General features: G+C 43.0%; 1 protein-coding gene across 1 annotated transcript in view; it reads right to left on the minus strand.

Moving 5' to 3' along the window:
- Positions 1-27485, minus strand: part of rgs5a (regulator of G protein signaling 5a) — a 52465-nt gene that overhangs the window by 4505 nt on the left and 20475 nt on the right. The window contains exons 3-4 of the mRNA XM_060920035.1: positions 14394-14455; positions 591-757 (exon numbers count right to left, since the gene is read on the minus strand). Of these exons, the coding sequence (XP_060776018.1) occupies positions 591-757; positions 14394-14455 (229 nt within the window). The remainder of the gene's footprint in view (positions 1-590; positions 758-14393; positions 14456-27485) is intronic.

Below are 27485 nucleotides of genomic sequence, written 5' to 3' on the forward strand. Positions count from 1 at the left end.
AAATCAAATGGTGTTTACCCTCCAAAAATCCATTTTAATTCCAGCTTGTAATGCGACAAAACAGGACAAACACCAAGTGGAATGAATACTTTTGCAAGACACTGTACACTTAATTTCATGGGTTGATGTAAACCACTCTACTGACTTATGTTTTTCATCATTTATTGTATCACTTTTAATTTACTTATATTTTTGAGGACCCTTCTGTAAATCACTCTGTGATGTTGGCATCATCAATAAAGATCATCATTCATTTATTCATTCATTCATTCAACAATAAGAGGGTAAATTGGATATCAGAACCAAAGAAGAGAAAAAAAAAATTCTCCCAGGTGACCAGAGAAGCACACTGGATCAACTGCTGAATCTCGTTGAAACTTGTAAGTCGAAGGCCAATTCAACCTTGAAGACCCAGTGAGTCCTAAAATGTTTACTGCTGAACTGTTCAACAAATTATTTTTCCTTTATAGCATTTTCACATCATGGACCTCTGATAGGCCTTTTCAGAACTGAACATAAGCACAAGCACTTCATCCACTGTTGGAGTTTAAATAAAAAAAAAAAAAGGAACCTGAATGAGTTCAACCAACCTCTTTGTGTCCCCCAGTCTGAATGAAATCTTCATAAATCTTCTTGGCCTTGGTGACCATTTTCAGCGGAGCCTTGGTCTTCTTAAAATCCTCACAAGCCAACCAGAACTCAATGTTCTCCTCGCTAAACTCAGATCTCAGGAAGCTCCTGAATGTAGCAAGGCCATCTGTGAAATTTAAAACAATATAAAAGACCTTACACTGATGTATGTTTTTACATAATAGACTTCAGGAATGTCCCTATATGCTTTATAAAAATATAATAATAATAATAATAATAATAAATAAATCAATGAATAAATAAATGATTCTTGCTCTGCATGATCCAGGTGCCTGTTCAATAATCTATACAAAATCATTGCCTGAAATGGTAGACTGCAATTAAATGGAAAAAAGGATTTATTGTTCTGCTGTGGTTTCTTTTAAAACCATGATTGTAGGCTTCAATTTTCTGTGAATTAAACTGAACGCTTGTCTGCAGAGCACACAGGATTTAATTATAGTCCAGGCAGAAAACAAAATGGTCTGACAGGCAATAACATCAACGAATACCCATCATCCTAAATAAAGGCTTCTACTTAGTCTTTCCAAATTTGTTTGGCTTCACAAGCATTTGAAGGTCCTCTGTTGCAGGGTTTCTCAACCTTTTCTGCTTTAAGGCCCACCAATTCATACTTGTAACAAGTCAGGGCCCATTAAAAAAGATCCCCAATTATTTTGACTCATCTATTTTATTAGAATCTAATAACCTATTTTAATGTGTATGAATGGGATGCAACATCACTCCCTGTTACAGATGGGAGCCCAGGAATTAAATAAATGCAATAAAAACAAAGTGTATTTAATTGTAAGTATTGTATTTAAAACTGTATGGATGTGCCAGAAGCCAAACCATGCATATCAAAAGGGATTAATGATCCAAAAGTGGAGTCTGGTCCATTAACACAAGAACTTATTGCCATGTTTGTGTTCAGCAAACAAGCAAGTTATTAAAACCAAGAAGTTCACTCAAAAGAAGTGGATATAGAAACCACTCAATGGAATTAGATCCTTACATACTAGCAAAGAAGGATTTTTCCTGTGAAAGAAAAATTTACTCGCTAAATTTGACATTAGTACAATAAATTTTGATTCTATTGTAGCCATAATTAAATACAAAGACACTAGCTATTAACTTAAAGTGAAGGTAATTAACAGATAATCAACAGACTTTAAGTTTTTTTTTTAAAGATTGTGTTTATTTTTCTTCTTTTGTATTTGTAATTATTTGTATCTGTACATGTATGACCCCACCAGCTCGCTGATCAACTTATCATGTTTAAATAGTTATTCATTCATTCATTATGAATTGGAAATTTACCCATCTGTTGAGTTCCCTGACATCTCAAACTATCTGGTCCTGCAGACATCATTCTACATGGAAAAACAGATGAAAACTTGTAAGAGCATGGAGCCCTACAACTTTTTATATGTGGCTGGGTTAAAGGTCTGGGGATCAGGACACTACAAGATAAATCCTGTATTATTTTTGCCTGGGTAAGGAAGAATTTCTGGGCTTTGTACGCGTCTTTGTGATGGTTGCTAGGATACTAGAAGTTTTAGTATCAGGTCTAAACAAACCACAGCTGCTTGATTCTCAATTCTCCCTGCTCTTCTCTTCCAGCAGATCCTTATAATTTACCCACAAACGTATTTATTTATTCTGTTCACTGCGCATGCACACTGTGTGTGTGTGCTCTGTGTGTGTGTGTGTGTGTGTGTGGGGGGGGGGGGTAAATGCAAAGGAGGGACGTGGCAATAAGAAAGACTTATTCTTCTTAATTTACCTACAAATGTATATATTCTACTTGAAAGGTGTACATCAAACCAGCTACCGGATCTGGGACACTACGACATCCTGAACTATTTAGTATTTGTTTTCAAACTTGAAAAAAAATTCAGTGGTTGAGAAACAGTGCTCTGTTGTGTCTCTATTCCATTCCAGTGTTTTGCCCTACAAATCACTTGATCTCAATTAGTTTATGCTTTACATATTAAGTGTATGCAAACACAGCTTAATATTGCACTTAATTTAGAGAATATATGTTATATATAACATTAAAACCACTGACAGGTGAAGTGAATAACACTGATTATCTCATTACAATGGCACCTGTCAAGGGGTGGGATATATGGTATTAGGCAGTAAGAGAACAGTCAGTTCTTGAAGTTGATGTGTTGGAAGCAGGAAAAATGGGAAAACGTAAAGATCTGAGTGACTTTGACAAGGGCCAAATTGTGATGCCTAGTTAATGCTAGCTAAAACAGAAAGGCATCAGCATTTAACTTTTTCAGCAGTTTATGCTACAGTAGCTCTTCTGCGGGATTGGACCATATGGGCCCATGCGAATCAGTGAGCCTTCGAAACCCATGACCCTGTTGCCAGTTCACCAGTTGTCCTTCCTTGGGCCACTTTTGGTAGGTACTAACCACTGCATACTGGGAACACCCCACAAGATGTGCCATTTTGGAGATGCTCATACCCAGTCATCTAGCATCACAATTTGGCCCTTGTCAAAGTTGCTCAGTTCCTTACGCGTGCCCATTTTTCCTACTTCCAACACATCAACTTCAAGAACTGACTGTCCTCTTGTTGCCAAATACAGTATATCCCACCCCTTGACAGGTGTATTGCGATAATCATTGTTATTCACTTCACCTGTCAGTGGTCATGATTACACTGTTCACTGTTTTTGTTTTATTTTGGCTAATTTACTGTACATTTACATAATTTGGCAGACCATATTAATTATTAGACATGCACTTTATGCATTTTATTTTCCTATCACAGAATAAGCCATTCCTAACAATAGATTTCACACAATCCTTATATTAAAAATGGAGGCTGGGGCTTATTTCTTTCTAGCCTAGACTGTGGAGCCGCACAGCCTATTTTTGGTAGTTGTGTCACCTACTGAGATGTTTTTCTTCATGTCAAAACAATGTGGTTTGGCAAAAAAGAGCTATTCAGCTTGCCTTTATATCATTATGTAAACATTTATCAGCCAGGCAGAAATTGGCTGTACATTGCTTTGCTAGAAGTAAACAGGCAAAGCTAACACTGTCCAATTAAAGTACAAACTAAACAAAGAGGTCAACAAATTAAATACATGAGAGAACTGTAAGCTTTGAGTGGTTTGAATTAATTTGCCGGCTAACAAGAAGCATTGCTTTTCTCTTTACTGTGCTTACTATTCAGGAGTGACATGGCATGGAACATTTATGAGTCTGAAACACTTGACCTACAAACAAACAAACAAACAAACAAACAAACAAACAAACAAACAAACAAACAAACAAACAAACAAACAGGAAGCACAAATAGTCTTTCATTGAGAATGTGCACACGCGTATGTTTTTATATTTATATTATATTTTACTACTGAGGACCAAATTTCCCCACAAGGACAGTAAAATCTTAATTTCAACCTTGTGGGGACATCCGGATGGTCCCCACAAGGAAATTGCTGTTGCGTTTTTTTTTTTTAAACAAAAATTGTAAAAAAAAAAAAAAAAAAAGAGCCGAAATGTTTATTTTTCATTACTGAGGTTAAGGTTAGGTTTAGGTGCAGACACAGCATTAATTAACTGCAATCATAATTATGTCAGTGGAAGGTCCTCACAAGGATAGTGAGACCAGTGTGTGTGTGTGTGTGTGTGTGTGTTTCTGTTTCTATTTCGTAAGCCTGTGGAGGATAGTGTTATTACAGAGTTCCTGATTTATTCTGAGATATGTCATATTTCTGGAGTTTATAAATATTGAGTATAAAATGACTAATATGCTTTTATATTAATATTTCAGGAAAAGTTTGTCATCATGTTGCGAATGACTGAATGATATATTTGTGTACACAAACCAGCTTTCTGTAATTCATTTTTTGGGTAGCTCACCCATTTCTTGTTGCTGTTGGCAGTCATTTACAGAGCTCGAGTATGCTGAAGGTACACCGGAGAGGTTGAGTGAACTACACATTCACAGTAACTGTGACAGGGTTGAGACCAGTGTTACTTTGAATGATATTTGAATGGCATTTAATGCTAGTTAGGTTTCAGAGATGTTCCTTCATTTCCAAAAATGGTCTATGTTACTTTATTAATAGTGAAACAATTATATTTTTATATTTTACTTGCCTCTAAGGCTTATACATCTCCAGCTGTTTCTTTCCTAAATGCTCCGACACCTTTTTTATCCCCTTCGCCAGTTCCGTGAAAGATCAATATATATTTTTGTTATTGTGTTCATTGTTTTCCTAATCTAATTTCCTCTTCAGTTTAAGTACACAAAATCCCTACTGACCCAGGAACTTTTTGTATTACTGAAATATCTTATTAAAACAATAAATCTTTAAAAAATGTTTAATTGCTATCACTTGTTTGATCATTAAGATAATTTTAGCTTAGCCCTGCGATGACCTGGCGACTTGTTCAGGGTGTACCCCACCTCTTGCCCATAGTCAGCTGGGATAGGCTCCAGTTTGCCTGCGAACCTGTACAGGATAAGCGGCTACAGATAATGGATGGATGGGTGGATAATTTTAGCCTCAAAGTTGAATATAATTGATTCAGCTCATGAAGAAACACCATCTCTAATACTCTTTTTGGGCAGCACAATGTCCTAAGTAAGGAAGGCTTGGTGGTCCATAGAGAAAGCATGTATAAATTTAAATGGAGAACAGATTAATTAAACAAATCCCAAATTCCCACAAAGTTAATGTGAAACAATCTCTCTGGAGATCCTGACATGACAGCTGGAATTTAACAGTTTGACTTCTGCTGCTTTATTTATAGAAGCTAAATCCTGGAAGTCCACTGTTAAAACACTGTTGTTAGAAAAGGAAACAATCATACAGAGTATTTTTACTCAACCGTTTAAGTCAGAAAATAGCCACAAAAAAATAATTTTATGAATTGTAGCTCACAGTTTCTATTTCCCTTTATGTTCTGAACCATCAGGGTTTCCTTACTGAACTAGTGGAGTTTTCCACTGTGTCTTTCCTCCATGAGTACTCATAGCTAAATCATTACTTTATGACATGACCTTGACCTCATTTGTGTGGCCTTTAAAAGGCCTCCATTACATCATGTTCATTCCATTTCTCATTCTCCTTTTGCCAAGGAATGGAAAAACGTTGAGTCAAGATGCTAAGTAAGCACTGAGAAATCCTTGTATTATATTGTATTATATTCATTCTTCTACTTTATCTTTAGTCAACAGTTTTTCTGGATCAGGGTTGTGGTGAATTTGGAGCCTATCCTGGAAACACTGGCCAGGAATACATATGGGTGGGAATGCTAAGCCAACTGCCTAAAACTATTATCGTTAAATATGCACAATCAAGTAGAGTGCATTTATGTGTACTTGAGGCAATGCTAACTTTAGTAATAAATTTTTCCCTGGACAGATACCACTGACTAAGAAAGCATGTGTTGTATACTATTTTCAACCTTCCCTGGTCTGTTAATTTCCTGTATTTCAAGGCACAAAGCCAAGTTTTTTTTTTTTTTGTTCTGCAATACCCCAGTGGAATGGAGTGATGGACATGACAAATGCCCAAATTGCTTGGGATCAATACCTCTTTCACAAGTGCTTACACACTGGCCTTAACTGCAGCATAATGGTAGTTGTGATCCAGGAATTATACCTTGCAGGCTGCAGAAGAAATGTGACCGATTAAGCAACTATCCCTGATGGTACAGGAGTGCAGCAGGGAACTGATGTGACTGCAGAGCCCACTAGGAAAAGGATTGCAGCCCCTCTATGTCACAATCAACAGAATAAAAGATTGGGTTTAGCTGCTCAGCCCATCCATTATCTGTAGCTGCTTATCCTGTACAGGGTCACAGGCAAGCTGGATCCTATCCCAGCTGACTATGGGCGAGAGGTAGGGTACACCCTGGACAAGTCGCTAGGTCATTGCAGGGCTGACACATAAACACAAATAACCATTCACAGTCACACCTACGGTCAATTTAGAGTCACCAATTAGCCTAACCTGCATATCTTTGGACTGTGGGGGAAACCAGAGCACCCGGAGGAAACCCATGCAGACACGGGGAGAACATGCAAACTCCACGCAGAAAGGCCCTCATCGGCTGCTGGGCTGGAACCCAGGATCTTCTTGCTATGAGGTGACAGTGCACCACTACACCACTGTGCCGCCTAGCTGCTCAGCCATCTGAATTAAAATATAGACATACTGATGTATACTGACAAATGACCCCCAACTACCAAGTAAACTTTTCTTGTTTTGTCTCACACTTTAAGTTTGTTGGATGCAATGGTAAAAATAACTATGAATTTCAATGTTTCTCTTTCTCTCCTTCATTTCATGTGACACCTCAGCCTATCACTTTTGCTGCTTTTCCTTACATCTTTCTGCATGTACCTGTCTACCCTGCATGTCCTTTGACCAGTTACTGGGAATAAGGGTTGATGGGGACCTGAAGTTCTTTGTGATGTGTGGTGAAATTACAGACTAATATCTCTCTGCCTTATGGCTTGTTGGTCATCAATCAAGTGGAATTTTGACATGTATATCCTATTGTGTGGTGCAGTGGTTAGCAATGTCACTTCACAACAAGAAGGTTCTAGGTTCAAGTCTCATGTATAACTGGAGTCTTTCTGTGTAGAGTTTGCATGTTCTCCCTGTGTCTGCATGGGCCCCGTGCCTCCGAGTGCTCCAGTTTCCTCTCACAGTCCAAAGAGTCACCTGGTTACCCTAAATTGCCATGTATTTATCCCTGTGTTAGTACTGCGATAGTCTGGAAACCTGCCCAGGGTGTACTCCACCTCTCACGTAAAGTCAGCTGGGATTGGCTCCAGCTTCCCCCACAACCCTGATGCATAAGAGGTATAGATAACAGATGGATGGATATCACAGTTCACACAGATACAGTGCAAGGAAGTAATCAACTGTCTCAATGTCTTGGTCTAGGTCTTGTTTATTGCCACTTGTGGATACCTGGTTAATATTAATGCTGTTTTGCACATTTCTGGCTTGATAGGTTTCTCTAGGTTGGTGATTTTTCCTCCCCAAACACTCTGAATGATTTTATATTGTGCTCAACCAGCAAATAAAGCGTACCTTTTGGAATACCCGCTGAGACAGTATTTTGTTTGACACTTACAATCTTACATATTTAGCTGAATCATGGATGTGATGTGAATGATAATAATAACTTCTTTTGGGTGGTTTAATTAGAATAAGTTTAAGATAAACCTTGTATACAATGACCTTTAAATGTCACTCTGTGTATTCAAAGCTCATTTTATTTATATGCAACAGCGAGATGTTTATGCAAATTGTTAGTCTTCATGAAAGTATGTCAAGCAGTGGACATCAATTAGAAATGACCCAGAAATGACCAATTTTTGTAGCACAAACACTGTTTGGACCAGACCAACCAAACAAATTCATCCAAATGTTACAAACGTTGTTCAACCCATGCAAGCACATGTGAGCAGCTCATTTCTTATGACACTGGTATGAGCTGATAATCCCAGTAAATATTCCGCCTGGGGAGACTCTCCTTGTAGAGTGGCATGTCAGAGTATTCTGGGCGTTCAGCCCATTTGTAGCATTGGTGATGATGTTCACCACCCAGTGGGCCAGTCTCTGTTTAGACAAGGGATCTTCCATGTTTTTCCATCAAGACAGAAGAACAGTTGGTCTGAGACTTAGATAACCACTGTTCAGTCTAAATAACACTATCGGGCACATACAGTAAGAAATGTCATGCAAGATCACCTTTATTGAACGTATAAGGTTATTTGACTGATCCACATAATTGGATAGTATGATCCCAGATTCAATGACAAGGTCACCCCAGAATCATTGGGCCACCAGTGCATGCAAGGCAAGCTTTCCACCAAAGCATATAACTCCCCAACTCTTTGAACCAAAATGCTTGCTCATGAAAAGACAGCTTTCCGAGACACCCATTTCAACATCCTGAATAGGCTCATAGAGGTGGCCCTTAAGGGACTCTAGAACAAGGTGGAGGTCCCATAGTGGGTTCTCAAGGGATCATGATAGAGAGAAGCACATTAATTCTTTTAGAAAGGCAGCTATGCACCTTTGACACCCCAGAGATTTCATCCATGATACTGTGGTTTGTGGCAAAAGCTGCAACATACATCTTTTCATGTAGATAGGAACTTGCTGCTGTTTAGAAGTCCCTAAAGAAAAGTCAGGATCTTGGGAATCAGGTAGTGTCCCAGTTCCTGTTGATAAGTCAAGTCAAGTCAAGACAACTTTATTGTCAAATATGCTATACATGCTCGACATACAGCACAGATGAAATATCAGTCCTGTCTGACCCATGGTGCAAACTGGCAATACAATAAATAAAAATAGAATAAAAATAGAATAATTGAAAAAACAAACAATATCTCATCTCATTATCTCTAGCCGCTTTATCCTTCTACAGGGTCGCAGGCAAGCTGGAGCCTATCCCAGCTGACTACGGGCGAAAGGCGGGGTACACCCTGGACAAGTCGCCAGGTCATCACAGGGCTGACACATAGAAACAGACAACCATTCACACCTACGGTCAATTTAGAGTCACCAGTTAACCTAACCTGCATGTCTTTGGACTGTGGGGGAAACCGGAGCACCCGGAGGAAACCCACGCGGACACGGGGAGAACATGCAAACTCCGCACAGAAAGGCCCTCGCCAGCCCCGGGGCTTGAACCCAGGACCTTCTTGCTGTGAGGCGACAGCGCTAACCACTACACCACCGTGCCGCCCAAAACAAACAATATAAACAGTATAAACACTCTAGATAGGAACTAGACAGACTAAACACTCAAACAATATAAATAAACAGTATAAACTGTTAGCATACGATAGAGAACTGAAAGATCTAGTATTTTTTTTTTTTACAAATGTTTATATAATTACATTGACCTTGATGTTAAATGTTACACTAGCTTTATTTCTCATGGCCGCACACGGCAAAGTAACTTGTTCAACCTTACAACACCAATCTGTAGAACTAGTACATTTCAGGCCTCTTATTTTAATCGTATTGTTAAATTATGGAACTTAACTTGCTCTGTAATACCTTCTTCAAGTTTTGTAAGTCCAAGTGTTTTTCAGCAATCTGTTCGCAAACTATTATTTGACCGCCTGATAACTACTTTTGATATAGACTGGCCCTGCACATGGTCACTAATTAGCTCGTGCCCGTGTCACGGCACTTAATTTGATTATATTTTTACACTAGTTCTAATTAGTTTTTTTTTCCTTTTTACAATTCTTAATTTCCAGGGCTGCGCCTTGCATGGGTCTTTTGTCCCGTTCGCGCCTTCCCTTTTGGGTGTATCTTATTTTTTTTTTTCCTTTAATGTATTACTTGTTCCCCCCCCCCTTTTTTTTTTGTTTTATTGTCACATTGTAAACATGTTTTAAAACCCAATAAAGCTGTTAAAAAAAGAAAAGAAAAACACTAGATAAGAACAGGACAGACTAAACACTCAGACAATATAAACAGTATAAACACTCTAGATATGAACTAGACTAAACACTCAAACAATATAAACAGTATAAATAAACAGTATAAACACTAGATAACAACAAGACAGACTAAACACTCAAACAGAAAATATAAACAGTATAAACACTCTAGATAGTAACTAGACTAAACACACACACACACACACACACACACACACACACACACACACACACACACACACACACATAAATTGGTACAAATAATCAAACAGTCAAGGGAACTTGAGGTATAGCAGGTAAACATGAAACATTAAATAAGCAGTATAAACAAACTAGCAGCTGTTAAGATGAGGTAGTGCGGAATAGTGCAAATGGGCGAGGTAAAGTGAGATGTGCGGTCCCTGAGTTCAGTGTATTAATGAACGATGAGATGTATGTATATTGCCGCTTTTTCACTACAAACGTGGCTGAGCCGGGCTGAGCCGTGCCGTGCTGAGTCGGGCTGAGTCGAGCTGAGCGGGGCTGTTGGAGTTGCATTTCAACTACAACTGCGCTGAACCGTGCTGGCTGGAAGTGGGTGGACACATTGGGTGGAGTTAGCGAAAGTGGGTGGACGTCACGTGATGTCGTTAAGCAGCGCAAACAGTGACATCAGTGAGCTTTTAAGCGGTAGTCTCACGACCCGAATAGTAAACAATAAACATGGAGGACATGGAGTCGTTAGTGTTGCTGGTCTTGGTTCTGTGGCTTGTTGTCACCGACAATGCCAACAGATACTGGCAAGAGCGTATAGATGAGGCGAGGCGCATAAGGCTTCAGAAATTCTCGTAATTCGTAATTCTTCTTCTTCTGGGTTTACAGATCCCAGCGTGCTCGCGGGGCGTGTGTGGGCATGTGAGGACACTCCTCCTCACCAATCAGTGCACAGAGGAGTGTCTCCTCACGCCCCCAGCCTCACTCAGCTCGGTTTGGCTCGCTTCAGCCCCACTCCAAAACGGTGCGAGTTTTAGGGGCTAAGCAGGGCTGAAGTGAGCTGAGTCGTGCTGTTCTTTGGTAGTCTAAACGCGAGCCTTGTTGGGCTGAAGTGAGCTGAAGCGAGCTGAAGTGAGCTGAAAAAGGGTAGTGGAAAAGGGCCATATGTGTGTGTGTGTGTGTGTGTGTGTGTGTGTGTGTGTGTGAGTGTGTTGGGGGGGAACTGTGAGGATGACATGTCAGATGCTGAAGGGGGGTGTGCGAGCAGAATCTGTGGCAGGGGGCAGAGGGGGGAGGAGGGGCAGAACGGGGAGGGAGTTGAGCCTCCTGACCGCCTGGTGAAAGAAACTGTTCTTGAGCCTGCTGGTTTTGGCCCGGAGACTCCGCAGTCTCCTCCCCGACAGCAGCAGGCTGAAGAGGCTGTGAGATGGGTGGGTGGGGTCACCTGCAATTCTGATGGCTTTGCGGGTGAGGCGGGAGTTATAGATATCCATAAGAGAAGGGAGAGAGACACCAATGATCTTCTCAGCTGCTCTCATGATGCGCTGCAGAGTCTTGCAGCAGGACATGGTGCAGGCGCCGTACCACACAGTGATGCAGCTGGTCAGGATGTTCTCGATGGTGCCGCTGTAGAATGTGTGCATGATGGGGGCCGGGGCTCTTGCTCCCCTCAGTTTGCGGAGGAAGTACAGACGCTGTTGGGCTTTTTTGGCCAGTGATGCGGTGTTGTTGTTCCAGGACAGGTCTTCAGAGATGTGCACACCCAGAAACTTGGTGCTGCTCACCCTCTCCACTGCAGCACCGTCGATAGATAGTGGAGCATGCTGGGTGTGCCCTCTCCTGAAGTCCACAACAATCTCCTTCGTCTTCTCCACGTTCAGACAGAGATTGTTGTCCTTGCACCACATGGCCAAGCGGCTCACCTCACTCCTGTAGATTGTTTCATCGCCGTTGTTGATGAGACCCACCACAGTCATGTCATCCGCAAACTTAATGAAGATTACACTATAAACACTATTTGTAGAAAAGCTTCTTCCTTAGCGCATACAAGACCCTTGTCCTATGACCAAACCTATGGATACAGGTGACCTGGGCAGGGTTGGCAAATTTTTCATTTACATTTATGGCATTTGGCAGATAATCTTCATCCAAATTGGCTAAGCAGAAGTGATTTTTTTAGTATCTATTAAAAACACACCCTTGTGGTAAAAAATCAGTTGACTTGAGTCACTAAATTTGGGTGATTCTCCCCCTGGGGAGAAACCCCAGATCCAATTACAAGGTCACTCCAGAATCATGTGGCCACCAATGCATGCAAGGCAAGGTTTTGTTTTTTTTTTTTGGCATGCATTTTGAGCAGAATGGTGGGACAGGATGGTGGCCCTAGCATTGAAAACAATGTTTTGCTGGCTATATCAGGATCATAGAAAGGAATAATGCCAACTGTGGGCGAGATTATCCTTTTCAAAGAAGCTGTCTGACTCAATTTGCAATCAACTGCAGATCAACTGCAATCAACATAGTGTTGACTCTTTGTTTAATTTGTACTTTGGTCCACTTGTACCTTGCCAAACCTTTCCCATATCTGGGGTACCTCCTGCATGTCACTCCCATGTCTCAATACCATATCCACTGTCATTGTGTAGATGAATTGCTCTCAGTGAGTCTTCATGGATGGGCCCATCCAAGGCAGATAGAGCTGTTCCACCATACGCTCCCATGATAGTGGTGATATGTATTTAGCCTAGAATTAACCTACTGTTCATCTTAAGTCATAAGTCCTTCCCACACCAGAACTTGGTCTTCCCAGGCAGTCTCCCGTCCCAGTACTAACCAGGCCCTTGAGGCGCATAGGGCGGTGCTGATCTCCATTTCCATTGTCCTCGGCCTCTCGCCTGTACAGCTAGGGTTACAGTGGAGGGCTAGTCCTCTGGTAACCATAAGAGTTTGACTCCCCACTTGCATCTGTATTGCAGTGTGCCTTGCCAGAAGGCAGTAGGTACCATTTTTATGATGGTCTTTGGTATGACCTGACCACGAGTAGAACTTACAATCTCCCGATCGAGAGGCAGACATGCTAATCACTAGACCAGCTCATGGTGTACAGCCTACTGTTCATAATTAAGCATAAAGGTTACTGCTCATAATGTAGTTTGAAATCATTGCCATTTAAATAATTATACTTCTTATTGTCCATCTTGGGTCAGGTAGGATTATACCATTTGGGGATAGTTGCTTTTTTCAAACCAAGGAAAAAGACAATGAATGAATGATCACTCTCTGCTGACCTCTAAAATTATTTTATTTAATTTTAAACCTATTTACTGTTGAGTTTCAAAATGAGTTCTTGGAAAAAAGGTTTGGGGTAAAACATTAACATGGAGACTAGTTTTGAGATTGGATCAGTAGGTCAACCTGGTCACTGTGTGTGCTATATATATGTGTATATGTTTTAATACTTTTATTTGGATCTTAACACAGAGAAAGAACTACAGATCCAAATATTAATGGAATCATGTTGCCAATTTGTATAGATATGGATCAAACACAGGATGCTTGCGCTACTAATCATCATCATTATCCTCATTAATATCTGACTCTTGTGATTATGAGTTTTATGGGATTATGGTTAGAGATGACATTATCATCTCCAGATGGAAATTGAAGTCGTAATCGAGCACTTGCATGGGCATACTGCTTAATATATACATATAAAATTCACTTCAACATTCAGTGGAACTTTATTCCATTACAGTGATTGAAATGTTTAATTTTAAAAACAATATTGGATCTGTGTTTCATGCATTTTCCCTAGGATATACCTTAATTGCCTTGTAGTCTTACTTGTACAATTTATTTTAGAAACATCATTACTGTTATCTTCATTGCAAAACATTGGGTTGAGCTGGCTGTCTTGTTTAAAAATGAAGTGCTGACATATTTTCAGAACCAATTTAACCTTCCTATTTTTCATTCCCTCTTCTTTCTGCTTTTCTGATAGTTAGCCCAATATCATTCATCTTATTTTAGTCTAATGAATCATGGCAGTGATAACTCCTTTATGCAGTTGTAAGTTTTGGTAGGATTGGAGAGTACAACCGTCATTTGATTTTTTTTTTTTTTACCTTTTACTTTTTGTTTCTATGTAATGAGAAAAAATGTCTTTGATGGCCATTTGATGATCCTGGCTGTGTAGTCCATTCAGGTGCTCACTACGCCCTTCTGACAATCACTGGACCTTAAAGAAGCATTTCAAACAGCAATGCTGTCTCCGCCTGTATAAACATAGATAGATGAAACACGGATAGAATAAGGAGGTCTTGTTTACTTACAGCTGTTGGTGAGGACTCGGTCCAGAGACTCACGCCACTGGGCAGCCTCTTCAGGGGTTGGTCTGAAAGACACAAATTATAGGACATAGCTGTTACTCTTAAAATGTTACTCTCAAACACCAACATTTATCATCTAATTTGGATGTTCCTGTACTTCTGATTATTTTGAGATTGATGTGGTCACTATGATACCAGGTCAGCACAGTGGTGTACTGGTTAGCACTGTTGCCTCACAGCAAGAAGGTTCTGGGTTCGAGCCCAGCGGCTGATGGGGGCCTTTCTGTGTGGAGTTTGCATGTTCTCCCTGTGTATGTGTGGGTTTCGTCCGGGTGCTCCGGTTTCCCCCATAGTCCAAAGACATGCAGGTTAGGCTAATCAATGGCTCTAAATTGACTGTAGGTGTGAGTGTGAATGGTTGTTTGTCTCTATGTGTCAGCCCTGTGATGACCTGGCGACTTGTCCAAGGTGTACCCTGCCCCTTACCCATAGTCAGCTGGGATAAGCTCCAGCTTGCCTGCGACCCTGCACAGGATAAGTGGTTATGGATAATGGATGGATGGACTATGATACCAGATCTATTTTGATGTTGAGAAGTGATGTATTTGTGAATACCACTGATGTAACAGTAAACACTTTAATATTACATTACAGGATGGAACAGATGCGCTTATCCAGAGTGACATACAACACATGCCCAGGGCCTGGGAAGCAGTTGGGGGTTAGGTGCCTTGCTCATGGCCACTTCAGCCATGGATTTTCCTGCCGGTCCAGAGAATCAAACCAGTGACCCACTGGGCCCCAAGGCTGCTTCTTTAACCTTTAAAATGCATATCCTGGACCAATTTAATTTTTTTTATATGAAAGTATGTCCTTTTACACACTCATCCAGAAGGGATGCACAAGGCCATCTGTCTAAAGCAGAAAAAAATAAAATAACAAAATGCGTCTGGAAAAATCCCAAGGGAGTCTGGATCCAGATTCGTGACATTACCTGCGGAACTGCCAGCAGGCTGTGAGAGCCTGCATGGTTTCAGTGCACAGCCTGTGTAGACCAAATTTAGCAGCTTGTGACTTTGCACTGAAATATGGAATTGTCACCTGAGCGCAATGTTACTTCACCTTTGGATAAAGAATATAATGAGATGTCAGAATTATTTCTTACCCTGGTAACAGTCAACTTGTGAATTGCCAATTTTCTTGGTCTTTTTCTCAGCTCTGCTTGGTTCTCGGCTTCCGGTTGCCTCACATGAAGCGCTCCCATTTCTCTCTCATTGTCCAGTCTTTTGGAAAACAATGAGTACTAATCCCATCAAGATTGGTGTTGCTACACCCTCCTACGATACATCTGTTAACCATTTTAATAATTACGTGATAACGTTGAAGAAATTTGCAGAAAACCACCAGGTTGTTTTCTCATAAACAAACCAGTGCTGACGTAGGATTCAGAGGGAAGCGTCCTGCACACGATGTCACGAAAATCAATATTTGCCGGGAAATTCAAATGCCAAGTTTTTTCAGAGGTGGACCAATTTGCCTCAAATGGCTTGATTTCAACTGAATTTTTCTGGTACTGCGCAAGGTAAAAAAAATTGCACAAAATGCAAAATGTGACAGATATTTGACCAAAGTTTAATATAAAATAGGAGAATTACATTGATCTTGCTCCTGAATTTACCCGTGATATGCACTTTAAACTTTAGGCCATGGCTGCCCCTTAGACTGTGTTAAATTACAAACCTTCATTCTTTGTGATCATGAAATGCATAAAATTAAGGGATAAGATGATCCCATTATGTACTTCCGATACAGATGGAAATGTGGTGAATATTGTAAAATGGGTGGGGCTAGAATTATTATATTTTCAAGAGGTGTGGTTGGGTGTGTTGCTGCAATATCCAATCAAATTGTCTCTTGTCAGTCTTTTAAGAACTGAATGTGCATCATTCATCCAGTAATGGACAAGACTTAGGTGATGTGTGAGAATCCATGTGCAAGAGGTTTCTTTACAAAATCCAAGACAGAATCCAAAACCAGAGTCAAAATGACATCACTGATCAAACAGAGAAATTTATGAATAAACCAAAGGGTAAATTCAAAGCACAGCTGATTATTTAATATGAGATTCAAACCATGGAAATAGCAATCACAGAATGTGGCTCAGAACTTTACAGGAATGTTAAAGTTGGCAAGACTTCACACTAAGTGGATGTTTAAACTGGCTTTATATAGTCTGTAAACAGGAAGTGTCTGGGTGATGAAGGAGGAGTGGGGGGGGATCACTGGTACCATGGAGGTGGATGTGACACAGGGGTTCATTTCCAGAATTATACACAAATAAATTTCAAATTGAAATAGAAATAACTCCCAAGAAGTGTTTCCAGTTTTCTTGAGGGCTTTTGAGGGTTTTCATGCAAACTTTCTGCAAGCATCTAAGACAGTATCCGGTTATTTTACAAAAGTCTTTAGCACAAGTCTATGTTCTTTAGCACAACTCTGGATTATGGTCACAATAATCGAAAAAAATACTCATCTTGATATAGGAAGGGGTTTATTATGATTGCTTAGGGACTGGAAGCCAGAATTTCTGCTGCTGTGCACGTTAAGGATCAGTTGTTGATTCCTGAAACGTGGACTGAAAATCTGATTCTTTGGTGTCTTTGGATATTTGTAGTTAAGCCATAACAAACCGTGAATTGTGGGCACCTTCATAGATAACTTCAGTCACTTCAGATCATATCACAAATTCAATTGACTGTCAATAACACTGGTCAACAATTTTTCCGAAGTTGTCTGCTTCAGAGATGAAATTGGCTGTTTGTTATGAAATTTGGTGTTTTGAATTCAAATATGACAATTAAAACAGCTGATTGGCTACGGCTTCCAAGATATTTAAGATTTTACATTTTATACTATGTACATTGTGTAGATCATAACATTTTAAGTATGAATTGTAAACCTAGGTCTCTTAATGTGTTTATGGTTGCTTTACATGATATTTCACCTGTTCTCTTTATGTAACACTAGAAAATCAGCAAAAAGTTTAAATAAATACAATGTATTATGAACCAAATGGCAAAAAACAATTATGTATAAGTATTGAATAAGTTTAGTCCTTATTCAGTGTGTACTCGGTGCTTTTTGGCAGCTTGTCTCTTGTATTCATGAAATGGAGCATCTCTTGTCAAGCTTGTCAAGCAAAGACCTAATCTCGAGTGCATAGCACTGTATGATTTTTTTTTTTGAGCTGATGTAGGACAATTTGTTCAGCAGAGTGATGTAAGTTTACTTATGATTGCATCATCAGTGACTTCTAGGAATAACATGATATCATGTATGATGCCATCCCGGCTTCAGATTGCATCATTCAATGTTTTGCTAAAAAAGTAAGTACTATCCAAACCCAATCATAGATTTATTCATAGAACCAATCTTGAAAACTAGAGCCAATGAACAATTTTAAGTTTCATTTATGTTCTTAGCGACCAAGAATTAGTAAAGTTTGACTATATTTATTTCAGAAGCATTTTGGCTGGATACCAGTGTAATTACACATTTGCTGAATTAATTAACTGGGGGATTATGTCTCTTGCCCTGCTTGACAACATGTGTTTTGCCAACTAAGAAGTAACCAACAGTTGCGATATGTAAACAAACAAAAGAAACTTCCACTAAAGTGTCCTAGAACGAATGGCAATTAAATAAAGGTGCGATATAAATGTTCAGGAATGACAAAACAACCAAATATTAAGATATCAATTGTTTATAATATGGCAATCGTGAAGCAAGAGGAAGACAAAGAAGAAGAGATTACGCGAAGATGTAAGGGTTGTTTGATCATCAAGACAAGTTTTGAAGCTGTGGCTAGTTTACAGGGGAATTCACTTTGTTGCAGCATGTTTATATTTGATTTCAATATTTCTTTTTTTGTTCAGTGCTATCACCCACTAAAAAATGTTATTTAACACTAAATTATCAAATCAATAACCCACAAACACTCATTTGTAGATTGTGTGAAAAAAACGCAGTGCACAGATGACAGACAATTCGCACAAGTTGATCAGCTCAAGAACAGCTTGCACTTTATTTGAATAATAATAAACTCTATTGTGTTTTTGCATCGTTCTTTTAACCCATCAGTTAAATAACAATGGGATAGATGGCAAAAATTTTCACTCCTCTAATCCTATTGTTTTCTTTTAATTGAGCACTCGGTGAGCAGAAATAACTGGTAAGTGGCCTAGTGGTTAGTGTGTCTGCCTCTCGATCGTGAGATTGTGAGTTCTACTCACGGTCGGGTCATATCAAAGCCCATCATAAAAATGGTGCCTGCTGCCATCTGCCAAGGCACACTGCAATACAGATGCGAGTGGGGAGTCAAACTCTCGCGGTTACCAGAGGACTAGCCCCCCACTGTAACCCTAGCTATATAATATAGGCGAGAGGCCGAGGGCTATGAAACAGAGATTGGCGCTGCCAAACGTGCCATGAATGGTGTGGGAAGGACTTTGAACAGAAATGGATGTATATACTATGATATCCACTGTAGTGTGGAAATGCATTGAAAGCCACGGTCAATGCATGTGCAAGAAACGTGTTGCTGTGATGTCAAAACATCAGTTTCACGTGCCAAAGTGAACAGTTTTAATTACCTGTTGTGTCTATTACTTGTAATCTGACTTTTTTCTCATGATAAAAACATAGAGTTGTGCTAAAAGACTTTTGTGCTAAATAACCGTAAACCTCTAAGACATAGGCTGTGTCCAAAATCACTCACTCATTCACTACTCCCGACTCACCCTCTTGGGAATTCTACATAGAGGATTATTGTGGCAGCGGGGGCGTGGTCAAGCACCGGTCTGTGACAGGATGGTGGAGTCAGGGAAGGTACTGTAAGTGGCAGAATCACTACACCTCATGGCAATTAACCTGTGTTTGTGTGTCTTCCCAGTGACCACACCCTATTTAGGGAGGGAGAGCGAGAGCAGAGGAGCTCATCCCCAAACTAGACGCCGGTTGTGTGTGTGTCTGTTTGGTGTTCAGATTGTTCACTGAAAAGTGTGGCAATAAAGCCTATTTTGAACCTGATCTCTGTCCTGCCATCCTCTGTGCTCCACCCACGCATACTGAACTGCCACAGTGGTGCCGAAACCCGGGAAAAATTGGAGCGCAGCAGCCGATCAGCCCCATGGAGTCCTCCCCGTTCACCAACCTGGTCCACGCCCTCACCACGGCCCAGCAAAGCCAGCATCAGGTGCTAGTCACCCTCCGAAAGGAACAAGAACAGCACTTCGAGGCCCTGGTGCTGGCCCAGCAAGAAGATCGAGAGGCGTTCCGGCACCTCCTCGCGTCGGCAGGGTCCACCAGCGCTCCCACCGCGGGCCCGTCCCCCCTCACCCTAACCAAGATGGGTCCGCAGGACGACCCTGAGGCATTTATCACGCTCTTCGAGCAAGTAACAGAGGCCTCGGGGTGGCCGATGGAGGAGCGCGCAGTGCGCCTCCTCCTGCTAACGGGAGAGGCGCAGCTGGCTGCGCTACAGCTCCCTGCCGACCGCTGGCTGGCCTACGCGGACCTCCGTCGGGCCATCCTCCAGCGTGTGGGGTGCATCCCAGAGCAGCAGCACCAGCGCTTCCGCGCTTTGCGCTTGGAGGAAGTCGGTCGGGCGTTCGCGTTTGGCCAGCAACTCCGGGACGCCTGCTGGCGGTGGCTGAGGGCCGACAACTGCGATGCCAAGGGACTCGTCGACCAGGTGGTGCTGGAGCAGTTCATCGTGCACCTGGCAACAGGAACCGCAGAGTGGGTCCAGTGCCACCGCCCGGCGTCGCTGGATCGGGCCATCGAGCTGGCAGAGGACATTTGGTGGCTGTTCCAGCGGCAAGACAGCAGACAGCCTCTTCTCTTCTCTCCTCTTCTCTCTCTCTCTCCCTCCTCTTGTGTCCCGTCCTTGCCCCATTCCCCCACCATGGAGGCGGGGGCCGGCACCACCCCAGCCGGCCCGCCGCACCCACGGTGCCCTCCCATTTCTCCCTTCTGTGTCTGTCTCTCCCCCCCCTCAGGTGAGTGAGCCCCAGAACACCGGTGCAGAGAGGAAGCCCGGGCCTGTTTGCTGGCACTGCGGGGAACCGGGCCACCTCCAACAGCAGGGCACGGCAATGGAGGTGGGCGCGGTGGTTCAGATCCCTGACGCGCCAGGAGCCGCCCTCGATCGGGCTGGAGCATATCGCATACCGGTGAGTATTCAAGGGGATACATATCAAGCGTTGGTGGATTCTGGTTGTAATCAGACCTCAGTTCACCAAAGCCTGGTGCAAAACGAGGCATTGGGGGGAGCACAGGGGGTGAAGGTGTTGTGTGTGCATGGGGACATTCACAGCTACCCTTTGGTGTCGGTCCACATTTTTTTCGAGGGGAAAAATTTATAGTGAAGGCGGCGGTTAATCCTCGCCTTACCCACTCTTTAATTTTGGGGACTGATTGGCCGGGATTTCGGGATGTAATGTCACACTTAGTAAAGAGTGGGTCCTGCCATTTACCAGGGGGAGATCCCGGTGTCGCTTTGGCGGGAGCAGCTGTCACAGAGCCGTCTACGTCATCTCCGCGTCAGAGTGAGGAGCCGCCGGCCCCTCCTCTCTCTGTTGGGGAATCCCTTGCAGATTTCCCATTAGAGCAGTCGCGAGACGAGACACTGAGGCATGCGTTTGACCAAGTGAGAGTAATTGATGGTCAAACGCTCCAGCCGAACGCCACCCCGTCCTTCCCCTACTTCGTGATTATGAAGGATAGGTTATACCGAGTGACGCAGGACACTCAAACTAAAGAGCGAGTCATGCAGCTTTTAATTCCGAAGAGCCGCTCAGAATTGGTATTCCAGGCGGCTCACTTTAATCCCATGGCTGGACACTTACGGCAGGATAAGACACTAGCCAGAATAATGGCCCGATTCTATTGGCCAGGGATTCGCGGCGATGTTCGTAGGTGGTGTACGGCGTGGCGCAAATGCCAGTTAGTAAATCCAGCGGCCATTCCAAAAGCGCCTTTGCGCCCTCTACCATTAATCGAGACCCCATTCAAAAGAATTGGGATGGATCTCGTCGGGCCATTAGATCGGTCAGCATGAGGGTACTGCTTTATATTAGTTCTGGTGGACTATGCAACGCGATACCCGGAAGCAGTGCCCCTGCACAATATCTCAGCACGCAGTATTGCAGAGGCGCTCTTCCGCGTTATCTCCCGAGTTGGAATCCCGAAAGAGATTCTGACTGATCAAGGCACCACGTTTATGTCACGGACACTGCGCGAACTGTACAGGTATGGGTTATTGGGGATTAAGCCGATCCGCACCAGTGTGCATCACCCACAAACGGATGGTTTAGTGGAACTGTTCAATCGCACCCTCAAGAATATCATTAAAAAATTTGTAAGTGAGGACGCACGTAATTGGGATAAGTGGCTCGAGCCCTTGTTGTTTTCAGTGTGAGAGGTCCCCCAAGCCTCCACAGGTGTAAGCTGCGCGGCATTCTAGACGTGCTGCGGGAAAATTGGGAGGAGGGACCTTCACAAAGTAAAAATGAGATTCAATACGTTATGGACCTGTGCGCAAAACTCCACACGCTCACCCACCTAACCTAGGAGAATTTGCGGCAGGCCCAAGAACGGCAAGCCCGCCTGTACAACAAGGGTACGCGCCTTAGGGAGTTCGCACCGGGAGATAAGGTACTCGTACTGTTGCCCACATCAAGCTCCAAATTGCTTGCCAAGTGGCAAGGACCCTTTGAGGTCCCACGGCGAGTCGGGGACGTCGACTATGAGGTGAGGTGAACGGACAGGGGTGGGGCGCTACAGATTTACCACCTCAATCTGCTTAAACTCTGGAATGAGGAGGTCCCCATGGCGTTGGTGTCGGTGGTTCCGGAGAAGGCGGAGCTGGGGCCGGAGGTTCAAAAAGGGGGCATTGGCATCACGTACCTCTCCGGTCCCCTGTGGAAACCACCTCTCCCCGACCCAACTCACGGAGGTTGCCCAGTTGCAGACCGCGTTTTCGGACGTGTTCTCACCCCTGCCTGGTCACACCGACCTCATAGAGCACCACATTGAGACGCCCCCAGGGGTGGTAGTGCGTAGCCGCCCTTACAGGCTACCCGAACACAAAAAAAAGTGGTTCGGGAAGAACTCGAGGCCATGCTCGAAATGGGCATCATCGAGGAGTCCCACAGTGACTGGAGCAGCCCGGTTGTCTTGGTACCCAAGGCCGACGGGTCGGTCCGGTTCTGTGTGGACTATAGAAAAGTCAACGCGGTGTCTAAATTCAACGCATACCCAATGCCTCTTATTGATGAGTTGCTCGATCGACTCGGCACTGCTCGCTTTTATTCGACACTGGATTTGACGAAGGGATATTGGCAGATCCCCTTGACTCCACTATCCCGAGAAAAAACGGCCTTTTCCACACTATTTGGTTTACACCAATTCGTCACACTTCCGTTTGGGCTGTTTGGGGCGCCCGCTACGTTTCAGCGGCTGATGGACAGAGTCCTCCGCCCCCACTCCACTTATGCGGCCGCTTATCTAGATGATATCATCGTCTATAGTAATGACTGGCCGAGGCATCTCGAACATCTGAGGGCCGTCTTTAGGTCGCTGAGGCGAGCGGGGCTCACAGCCAACCCAAAGAAGTGTGCGATTGGGCGGGTGGAAGTACGGTATCTGGACTTCCACTTGGGCAACGGGCAGGTGCGTCCCCAAATTAATAAGACGGCAGCAATTGCGGCCTGCCCGAGGCCCAAGACCAAAAAGGGGGTGAGACAGTTCCTGGGGCTGGCTGCCTATTACCATAGGTTTATACCTAATTATTCGGACGTCACCAGCCCGCTGACTGATCTCACTAAAAAGGGGGCACCAGATCCGGTCCAGTGGACAGAGCAATGCCAGCGGGCTTTTTATGAGGTAAAGGCTGCACTGTATGGGGGGCCACTATTACACTCCCCTGACTTTTCTCTCCCCTTTGTGTTGCAGACCGATGTGTTGGACAGAGGGCTGGGGGCGGTTTTGTCCCAGGAGGTGGAGGGGGAGGACCGCCCCATCCTGTACATCAGTAGGAAGCTGTCGGTGCGTGAGGGGCGGTACAGCACCATAGAAAAAGAGTGTCTGGCGATCAAGTGGGCAGTCCTTGCCCTCCGTTACTACCTGCTGGGGCACCCTTTCACCCTCTGTTCGGACCACGCGCCCCTCCAGTGGCTCCACTGCATGAAAGATGCCAATGCGCGGATCACCCGTTGGTATCTGGCACTCCAACCCTTCAATTTTAAGGTGGTCCACAGGCCGGGGGCGCAGATGGTCGTGGCGGACTTCCTCTCCCATCAAGGGGGGGGGGGGGGGTCGGCTGCAGGCTGGACAGCCGCCCGGCCTGAGTTGGGCGGTGGGGGTATGTGGCAGCGGGGGCGTGGTCAAGCGCCGGTCTGTGACAGGAGGGCGGAGTCAGGGAAGGTAAGTGGCAGAATCACTACACCTGATGGCAATTAACCTGTGTTTGTGTGTCTTCCCAGTGACCGCGCCCTATTTAGGGAGGGAGAGCGAGAGCAGAGGAGCTCATCCCCGAACTAGATGCCGGTTGTGTGTGTGTGTGTGTCTGTTTGGTGTTCAGATTGTTCACTGAAAAGTGTGGCAAAAAAGCCTATTTTGAACCTGATCTTTGTCCTGCCGTCCTCTGTGCTCCACCCACGCATACTGAACTGCCACAACTATATAGTGAACTCATTGGTAAAAAAAAAAACTTTCAGACACGACTCCGCCGCACCGTAATTTACGTCATTACTGTCGCACAATTAAAACATGCCAGATCAGTCGGCTGATTGGTTTTCAAAAAAATAAATACATGCATGTATTTTTGTGATAAATACATATTATACTGAGTGTATTTCCCACATTAATAAATACAAAGTACTTTGCGTCTGCTGCATCTTTCAGTTCTTTGAAATCAAAACTGAATACTTTCTTCTTTGCCACTGCCTTTTATTAAATCAAATTTGAGGCTTTTGATTAATTCCTCGCTCTGCACTCTAACTTTTATTCCTGTATTTTATCTGCCTTATTATAATTTAGCTTATATTCTATTCTCTTACTATGTTTAATTGTACTTGAATGCCCATTTATAATGTTTTTTCTTCCGTCCATTCACCCCAACACTTTTTTTTTTCTTTCAGTGCAACCACAATGCATGATGGTATATATTGCTTGGTTAGTGACCATCGGTTGTACACTACTTTTCACGATGCATTGTGGGATACTATGAATCTTCTATAGGGTGTAATAATTCTCACTATACATTTGGACAGCACTACAAAATGGTGAACTCACTATATAGTCCACTATATAGTGAGTAGTGAGTGATTTTGGACACAGGGATAAAGTTTATGTCAGATGATTCCTCAATCGCAGCCCAAGGTATTTGTGTGAGTCTGGTATTCAAGTAGTTTTGTTTGACATTTTATTGATTTTCTTAATTTCACGATGCTCCTTGTGTGATTATGTGTCAACCGTCAAGTTCGCATCGAGTAGCCAAAATTCATTTGTTCTTATTTCTAATTCCACCAATCAACATGAATGGGTGATGTGGGCACAGATGTGTGGACATTTGTGGTGTTTGTGGTATCAGTATGGTATACTTAAAGTGGTGCTTGAAAGTTTGTGAACCCTTTAGAATTTTCTATATTTCTGCATAAATATGGCCTAAAACATGATTAGATTTTCACACAAGTCCTAAAAGTAGATAAAAGAAAACCCAGTTAAACAAATGAGACAAAAATATTATACTTGGTCATTTATTTATTGAGGAAAATGATCCAATATTACATATCTGTGAGTGGTAAAAGTATGTGAACCTCTAGGATTAGCAGTTCATTTGATGGTGAAATTAGAGTCAGGTGTTTTCAATCAGTGGGACGACAATCAGGTGTGAGCGGGCACCCTGTTTTATTTAAAGAACAGGGATCTATCAAAGTCTGATCTTCACAACATATGTTTGTGGAAGTGTATCATGGCACGAACAAAGGAGATTTCTGAGGACCTCAGAAAAAAGCGTTGTTAATGCTGATCAGGCTGGAAAAGGTTACAAAACCATCTCTAAAGAGTTTGGACTCCACCAATCCACAGTCAGACAGATTGTGTACAAATGGAGGAAATTCAAGACCATTATTACCCTCCCCAGGAGTGGTCAACCAACAATGATCACTCCAAGAGCAAAGCGTGTAATAGTCGGCGATGTCACAAAGGACCCCAGGGTAAATTCTAAGCAACTGAAGGCCTCTCTCACATTGGCTAATGTTAAATGTTCATGAGTCCACCATCAAGAGAACACTGAACAACAATGGTGTGCATGGCAGGGTTGCAAGGAGAAAGCCACTGCTCTCCAAAAAGAACATTGCTGCTCATCTGCAGTTTGCTAAAGATCACATGGACAAGCCAGAAGGCTACTGGAAAAATGTTCTCTGGACGGATGAGACCAAAATAAAACTTTTTGGTTTAAATGAGAAGTGTTAGGTCTGGAGAAAGGAAAACACTGCATTCCAGCATCAGAACCTTATCCCATCTGTGAAACATGGTGGTGGTAGTATCATGGTTTGGGCCTGTTTTGCTGCATCTGGGCCAGGATCAGACATCAGATCAGACATCAGACAAAGCTTTATTTATCCAGGAAGGGCAATTAGAAGGGCGAAGAGCGGTACATTAAAATAAGAGCAAGAGAATAAAATCACAAAAGTGGGTGGGCAAAAAAAACCCAAACAAACAGCGTATTATGTAGAATGTACAATGGCAGGCCTGCTGCCAGAAACAAAGAAAAAAAAAGCAGCAGATAAAATATGGCAAATAAATAAAATGAAGCGTGGATAAAATTAAAATGACAATATGATTAGAGTGACATTGTAGTTAAAGTGACAAGGTGATATTGTAATATTGCACATCAGGACATGTGATATTGCACTAGAGTATTGTACAGAAGACTTACGGTAAGTTATTGTAACTGTCTTAGACTTCTTAGAGTTCAGGAGGAGAATAACACTTAGAACAAAGGTTGCTGTCCTCCTCTGGGTCTTACAGGCCGGACAGCGGAACCTGCGACCAGATGGCAGTTGCTCAAATGCCGGGAACAAAGCATGAGTAGAGTCCTTAAGAATTCGACGAGCCAGGCCACTAGCCTGCTGCTCGTACACAGTATTCAGGTGGCGAGCAGGAAGTCCAGTAATCTTAGAACACCCCTTGACAATATTATGCAGGCGGTTCCTATCCTGTACAGTAATGGAGTACTGTAATATCAGCAGCATATAGAAAAAGCTAAAACACTTTCAATGAATGTATAATAGAATGTCAGCAAGATGTTCTGACTGACAGAAAAAGAGTTCAGTTTCCTTTGTAGGTACATCCTCTGGTGGCACTTCCTCAGGATCCCTTCTGTGTTCGAAGAGAACCTCAGTTGGCAGTCCAGAATGGTTCCTAGGTATTTATATTCCTCAACTGTCTTGACCGGAAAACCGTGGACCATAGTGGTGACAGCCTCTGCCAGTTCCCTTCGGCTACTGGAGAAGGTCACCACCATCTCCTTAGTTTTGCTAACATTCAACTCCAGGCAGGAAGAGTCACATCACTCTACAAACTGCTGAAGAGCGGGTCCATGATGGAGGGAGGTGCCGGACAGGAGGGACAGGAGAACTGTGTCATCAGCAAACTTAACCAGGTGACAGTTGGGTTATGTTGATCTGCACTCATCAGTGTACAGAATGAAGAGCAGCGGAGAAAGCACACAGCCTTGTGGGGAGCCAGTGGAGATGGTGAGGAGATCAGACAGGTTATTGTTAATCTGGACACGTTGGATTCGGTTGGTTAGAAAGTCCAGGATCCAGAGGATGAGCTGGCTGCTCGTGTTGAAGTTCTGGTGGAGTCTCTCTGCCAGAATATGCGGTTGCAGGGTATTAAAGGCCGAGGAGAAATCTGCAAACAAGAGTCTGGCGGAGGTATTGGGAAGCTCCAGGTGTCTGTGGATAGTGTTGATGATGAAGGCCTTAGCATCGTCGATACCTTTATGGCTTTGATAGGCAAGAC

The sequence above is a fragment of the Neoarius graeffei genome, chromosome 4, assembly GCF_027579695.1.
Source record: "Neoarius graeffei isolate fNeoGra1 chromosome 4, fNeoGra1.pri, whole genome shotgun sequence".
NCBI classification, from domain to species: Eukaryota; Metazoa; Chordata; class Actinopteri; order Siluriformes; family Ariidae; genus Neoarius; species Neoarius graeffei.